The 7648-nt window shown below is 39.7% G+C and overlaps 1 protein-coding gene across 1 annotated transcript in view; it reads right to left on the bottom strand.

Annotated features, from left to right (window-relative positions):
- Positions 1-7648, bottom strand: part of SLC25A13 (solute carrier family 25 member 13) — a 281715-nt gene that overhangs the window by 110601 nt on the left and 163466 nt on the right. The window contains exon 5 of the mRNA XM_007939784.2: positions 3594-3733. Within this exon, the coding sequence (XP_007937975.1) occupies positions 3594-3733 (140 nt within the window). The remainder of the gene's footprint in view (positions 1-3593; positions 3734-7648) is intronic.

Here is a 7648-nt window from a genome sequence, read left to right as displayed (position 1 = left end):
TTTTTTTTTTTTTTAATCTGAACTTGCAGAGAATAGTACTGCAAGAGAGAATTGGTCCACCAATCCCACACATGTATATAGACATAAGCATGGGTAACACATGCAAATATGAGGCTTGAGTGGCTGGAACACACCTGAGCAACCTTCCAGGGGCCCTCAGTGGGATAGAGCAGTGTAGTCACTCTTTTGCACTCAAGCTCCCGAGCACCCCAAGCACTGCTCAGCTGTCTCTATGGCTGCTCTTCTTCCTAACCAGGTAACAGGCAGCAGCATGCAGGGGGCAGCACTTTCACATCTCAAACAGCCCAGCATCTGCTTTCAGAGCCTTGGCTCTGGCTGGGGAGTTTATACTTGTGTTTCTGAGCCTGCCCAGAGCAGAAGGGTGGGAACATGTCTGACAAAGCAGGAGCCTAGAACACAGGAGATTAAAGTCACTTACATCTTTAAGAAGCTACCTGCATCCAGCAAAGAGCCCAAAGGAAGCCAGCAAAGTGTTTGAAGTAGAGGTTTGAAGCTCTATCTGTGTTCAGAAAAGAGCTCAAAGGAATCAAAGTATTTGAAGCTGAGGAAAGGGGTATTCATCAAAACTGTCATTTCCTAGGAATTCCAGTAGAGCCTATCACCATCCATTAATTCCTTTAAATCTGGTCCTGGAATAAGTCCTGACTAATACAATTAACAGTATAACCATTTTAATCCAGTAGAAGGTTAGCATTTGTATTTTGGCTACAAAGGCAAAATCCATAGGGCACTGTATGATGTTTGCATTCATTATTAAAGAATCAAGGAGCCCTGGTAGTGCAATGGTTAAGTGCTGGGTTGCTAACTGAAAGACTGGTGTTTCACCAGCTCCTCTGTGGGAGAAGATGTGGCAGTCTGCTTCCATAAAGATTTACAGCCTGGGGAATGCTGTGGGGCAGTTCTGCTCTGTTCTTTCGAGTTGCTATGAGTTGGAATCGGCTCGATGACATGAGTTTTTCACTATAGAATGCCCTACAAGTTGCTGCTGGAGACATAACTGGTAATCCCTGAGTCATCTAATCCTGGACTCTGACTTCCCTCTATCTCAAAGAAGGTCTAGAAGCTTCTTGGGTAGTTTTACACTTGACTCAATTCAGCATAATTGACACTTGCTTAGAGGGAAATGCGACAATCCTCACTATTGCTAACATCCATTAAGATTAAAAGTTATTTAGGCCATGGTCCGTAAGGTCAGTTTGAGGCATCTGTCTCAATAGCATTATTGTAATTATTCCTCATCAAAATGAACACTGCCTCCTACTGTGCGGCAATGTCTTGAGCAAAAAAAACAGCAAAAATCCAACAATCCACATTCTGTTCTTCACCTGATTTCTTGAAGTAGGTTTCAATATACACAACTGACAATGGTCATTTACAGACATTACCATGTCTTGAAAGGATATAAAGGCAGCTTTAAGACACCTTGTTTTAAGTTACTTACTATAAGAGCAGGAAACTGGAAACAAACTATATAGGATGCCAAATTCTATATATCATAAAGATACCACTAAAAGGAAAGTAAAAAGGAGAAGCACCTATTAAAGTAAATCTATTATGATAATCTGAGAAGGTACCAAAAACACTTGCTGAATGTAGCCTCCTCAATACTGTGTAAATGTGTGTGCTGTGTATCCTCAGAACTGTGGCTCTAACTACTCTTATGAAGGTTCTGGGAAGGTCTCAGACATAAGAAAAAAGTAGAAGCACACCAAGATACCTACAGATGACGTGTCTAGTGACAAGGAATTGAAGGTGAATTCCTGGGCAAATTTTTCCTCAGGACCTAGCATTTATACATACCAAACTAATCCCCTTTAATAAGTACTATGATTAGAGAAACAAAGAAAAAAGCATAAAATTCCAAAATAATTTGGCTGATCATACAGATCAATATATCCTATAGACATAGATCTCTGGTTATTAAATGGTAACATCAATATGAAAACATCCTTAAAATCATACGTAAAGAGGAAAGCTAAACTGTAATCCTATTTTGTTAGTTGTTGACATCATCAATGGCTCAATGACATAGTAATGGAAGGCTTAAATAAGGAGAGAAGGGCCAGAGGGACTGGGCCAGAGAAGATGTACCCCAGAAATGCAGTCACCTTCTACAGAGATTGACTCTGGATGGAGAAAGAAGTGCCCTTAGAATAGTGGTTCTCAAACTGGCTACACATTAGAGGCATCTGAGAAGGTTTAAATATTGTAATTTCCATTCAGTCAAATGTCTAGAGGTGGGACCCAGATGACAGAATTTATTTTTCATTTGTGTAGTTCCATTTTCATAAGTATAAAACAAGCAAAGTTAATATCATTAGAAATCAGGACAGTGGTTATCTTGGAGGGGAAGGTTGTTATGAATAGAAGAAAGCTAAAAGTGGGACCTCCCAGGCAACAGTGTTTTTTAAAACTCTCCTGGTGATTTTAATAAGCACTCATATCTAGACCCAGTGCCTCAGAACTCTACAGGGTCTCAGGTGAAATGATTCCACGGTTAGATGCACTTATGGATCGAACCATGTCCCCAAATAACGTGTGCTATAAATTTTAAACTCTTACCTGTGGTTATAATCCCATTTGGGAGTGGGTTTTCTTTGTTATGTTAATAAACCATTAACAGTGTTAACTGGGTCTTAAATCAATCTCTCTTAAGATATAAAAAGAGCAGATTAAGCAACAAACCACAGTTGAGGGAAGACAGATTCTGTGCCACATGAAGATCACCAAGAAGCCAGGGAACAGAAACTAAAGAGACAAAGACCTTCCCCAGAGCTGACAGAGAAAGCCTTTCCCTGTACCTGGTGGCCCAAAAGCAGACTTCCAGGCTCTTAAATGTGAGAAAATTAATTTCTGTTTGTTAAAGCCACCATTCATGGTGAGGCTGGCCGTTCAAACCCACCAGCCACTCCTTGGAAGAAAGATTGGGCAATCTACTTCTGTAGAGATAACTCACTGCTGTCGAGTCCAGTCTGACTCATAGTGACCCCTCTTTGGGTTTCCGAGGCAGTATCACTACGGAAGTAGATTGCCCAACCTTCCTTCTGAGGAGTGGCTGGTGGGTTTGAACCGCCAGCCTTCTGGTTAGCAGTCAAGTGCCTTAAGCACTATGCCACCAGAGCTCTGCCTCAGAAACCCAAGGAGGGGTCACTATGAGTAGGAATTGACTCGACAGCAGTGAGTATGTGAGTGAGATAACTAAGGTGGATGCTGATCATGACATGCACCTGTTTCTTAAGGGAAAAAGAAATGCTGAAAAATACTAGTGAAATGAGTTACAAGCCTAGAGTTCAAGTTCCAATTTTGATCCTCCTCACTTATGTGATCTTAGGCAATCACTTGATTCCATGAGGCTCAGCATGTATGCTTTTTAAATATGGAGAGGTTCAACTATACACTCTGCAAGACCCCACTTAATTCTACAATTTCTACAAACTAATAAAGAAATATCTATAAATGAGATAGTTTGGCTAGAGAAGAATGTTTGTAGTCAAAATGCTTATATTTTTTCACCCAATTTAATGCCAGTTTTACTTATTTCCTCTTTTATACTTTTTAAAAGCTACACCCACCAGTAAAAATTGAGTGAATTCCGCATATGTCAGGTGTCGTTTTCTTTCTTTTCCAAAATGAAGTTGTACAAATTCTGAATCCCAGTTAAATGGAATATGCTGGTGAATTGTGGTCTGTCCAAAAACTTGCTTAACATCCTCTGAAAAAAAGAAAAGGTCAATTATAACAAAACTCAATCAGTTTCTTCCTTACAAACCTGTTATTAAGTGAATATTGCTTGCTTCTTACAAAAAGTAACTCAATTTTAAAGACACACACGGATTATAAAATCATGGCAGAAATATGTCAGAATATTCATGAAATCAATCAAGATTTCAAAGTTAATAAGCCCACCAAAACAAAATAGAGGGGGAGTAAAAGTCAAGATGTTACTTAAAAAAAAAGGCTCTAGGAAACTAGAACTGATACCATCTCATTTATTTTATTTTCATATATATTGACGCTTTTTATTAGGGGCAGGGGAGAGAATTCAATCTTTAGTGGCAAGAGATATATATACATACACAGATACACATATATAATAAATACTACATGTCTTAAGGAGCTCTGGGGGTATAGTGGGTAAGGCAGAAAACTGGCTAACCAGAAGACTGGCAGTTCAAACCTACCAGCCACTCTGCAGAAGGAAGACCGGGCAATCAATTTCCATAAAGATTTACTCCCTTGGAAACTCAGTGGGGTTGCTATGAGCTGGAATCAACTTGATGGCAGTGGGTTTGGTTTGAATTTTATACATGTCTTAAGGAGCTCTGGTGGCACAGTGGGTAATGCATTTGACTACTAACCATAAGGATGGAGGTTCAAACCCACCAGCTGCTCTGTGGAAGGAAGATGAGGCAATCTATTTCCATAAAGATTTACTGACTTGGAAACCCAATGTGGGTTGCTATGAGTTGAAAGTGACTCAATGGCAGGGTTTGGTTCACAGAGTCTTTTTTTTTTCCTCTTTTTTAAAAGTTTAGAAACCTGTTAGATAAAAATTTAAAGCTCGTATTCAACATCCCTAATCCTCTCTTTAGGAGCTCTGGTGGTGTAGTGCCTAAGGCATTTGACTGCTAACCAGAAGGCTGGTGATTCAAACCCACCAGCCACTCATCAGAAGGAAGGCTGAGCAATCTACTTCCATAGTGATATCACCTCGGAAACCCAAGGAGGGGTCGCTATGAGTCGGGTCCGTCTTGATAGCAGTGTGAATCCTCTACTTAAGGAGCTCTGGTAGTGCAGTGCCTAAAGCATTTGACCGCTAACTAGAAGGCTGCTAACCAGCCGCTTTGCTGAAGGAAGCCGGGGCAATCTACTTCTATAAAGATATACCACCTTGGAAACCCAATGGGGGTTGCTGAGTCAGAATCAACTTGATGGCCATGGGTTATTTATTTATTTTTTGGTGGTGTAGTGGTTAAGGCATTTGACTGCCAACCAAAAGGTGGGTGTGGTTTGAACCCATCAGCTGCTCTGCAGAAGAAAGATCAGGCAGTCTACTTCCATAAAGATTTACACCTTGGAAACCCAGTGGGGGTTGCTATGAGTGGGAACTGACTGGATGACGGTGAGTTTCGGTCAGTCTTCTATATGCTTTAACTTTTGCTGCACTCTTATGGTTTGAAGGAAATTCTCAAATTGTTCAAATAATCCCATTTCAAGATGGGCCACCAAAATGTATTAGTATTCATTCATCACCTCTTCTTAACCTCAACTAGAAAACTGTAAGAAGGATTCACAGAGAGAGAGGGGGGAGAAAAAAAGAATAGAAAACATAACTTTTCTAAAGCTTCATTTTTTAATTAACTAGTCACCTCCTTCCAAAAGGGTGTTTTGAAGGTGAAGGAAACATAAATTACTATTATATTAATGAATTTTTTCCTACCCTTCACATCTTTAAATATATCTACCAGACCTTATTTTTATGAGCAAACAGTGCCTAACACCTCCTCTTCCTCTTTTGCTTCTATTAAAAGAAAAAGAAAAAGAAAAAAAAAAAAAGTTCTTTAGATCTCCAAAGGGTGCCAACAATCTTGGCACCAGTTTCCAGCAATTTCCTACTTCCACCCCCATTATACCTACAAAGTTTTTATTCCAAGCTTTTAAAGTTTCCAAAAAAATTTTAAGTCTTGCCATGAAGAACCAGTAGTGCTGCCATCAGCAATAGGCTGGGTGTGTATTTGCACAGAAAAAGCAGTAAAGAATCAGAATTATGCCAGTCATAAATTTTCTAAAAGGTGGCAGAAAACCCCAGGCTGGTCCTGAGGGGTACAACAAAATAAAAGTTTTAAAGTGCAATCCTCAATTTCCTTGAATTATTCTGTCTTCTCACCTTTAGGAAAAAAGAGACAGGACACAAGAAAAATTGACTCAAGGATTAGGATTTAAACAAACCAAAAAAAGACTCAGCAAGTATGATCGAGGTTCAATAAAATAAAGTAGAAGAAAACTCCCTTCCAAAGTTTCCTTCCATCTCTAAAACAGCTGAGAAGAAATGACTCAACTATAGTTCAAAAATTTTGGGTTCAAACCCTACCAATAAGAGCAGCTAACATTTCTTGAGTGCTTACCATGTGCTAAGCTTGTTCTAATGGCTATATATCTAAGTCACTACTCCAGAGCTAGTCTCTCATGTAAATTCCTGCCTTAAGTAATACACTGGAATTTGGTCACTTTGAAGTACAGAGCTATTTGTGATCCTGAAGATACTTCTCAATTATAAAAACTGACAATTTGATGTTGCTCTTGTTAGTTGCTGTTAAGTCAATTCTGGCTCATGGAGATCATACATAAAACAAAGCAAAATGGGGCCTGGTCCTACACCATCTCCATGATCTTTGATATGTTTGAGCTCGATGTTGAGGCAAGTGTGTCACTCCATCTCATTGAGAGTTTTCCTCATTTTTGCTGATCCTTTACCACTAGTCCTTCTCTAGTGCTTGGTCTTTCCTGATGACATGTCCAAAGTAACCAAGATGAAGTCATGCCATCCTGCTTCTAAAAGACTATTCAGATTATATTTTTTCTAAGATGGATTTATTTGTTCTTCTGGCAGTCCATGGTATATTCAATATTCTTCACGTCACAGTTCAAACGCATCAATTCATCTATCTCTTTCATTGTCCTGCTGTCCCATGCATATGAGGTGATGGAAAAGATCGGTTGGTTCAAGCTCACCTTAGTCAGCAAAGAAAGTAACATCAAAGTAACAATTCTATAAACAGGTGCTACTGATAATGATCTGTTTAAAAATATGTCTACATAAAATGTTTGTACATTTGTGTGTGTGTGTGTGTGTATACCTATTTACTCTCTATATTTTCTTGCCAAATAGGTTATATAAGAGCAAAGGCCATATTTTTCACATTCAGTTCTCAGTCTGGTTAGTATGGTGGTGGGCACAGAGCAACTACTCACTGAGAACTGACTGATTTTATATTTTTAATAAGGAAACTTTTATTTTTATTTTTTTATTTTAAGAGCTTGTTTTACATTCAGTGGTAAGTGTGCATTTAGTTTCACTCCCCATTTATCATGTCCAACCCTAACCCAGTCTCCTCCCCCCCCACCCTTTAACCCTCCCCCTGTGCCCCTCATATTTATATACCCCTATTTGTCCTGCATTTCCTGAATTTGAATGTTGGCCCTCTGGTGCCCCATGGTCGATTGCTCTAAGGATGTATTACCATAGAATATGTGGGTGTGCCATCCTGGATTGAGTGGTCTGTGTGTACATCTTGTAACTATTGGGCTGAGAGCCAGCCCCTCGGAGTGAGTTTTATTCCAGGCACAGAATGTATTCTAGGGCCATAGTACTGGGGTTCTCATCAGACTCCACCTGACCAGTAATTCTGTTCATTATTGAGTTTTTGAGTTTTGTTCCACATTTTTCCTCCCACTCCATCCAGGATCTCCAGATTTGATCCTTTCCTGAGTGGTTGGCATTGTAGCCGGGCACCATCTAGTTCTCCTGGTCCCGAGGGCCATCGTGTCCTAGGGCTGATTGCTTCAAAACACCCTTGTTTATTTTTTGCATTCTTCTTTGCTTCTGATGCTAGGAGACCATTAGCTG

This window comes from Orycteropus afer, unplaced genomic scaffold (assembly GCF_000298275.1).
Source record: "Orycteropus afer afer isolate SDZICR_OR568_19922 unplaced genomic scaffold, OryAfe1.0 scaffold00063, whole genome shotgun sequence".
Lineage (NCBI taxonomy): Eukaryota > Metazoa > Chordata > Mammalia > Tubulidentata > Orycteropodidae > Orycteropus > Orycteropus afer.
Note: the sequence above shows the minus strand (reverse complement) of the source record. Positions and strands in the feature narration are given on the sequence as shown.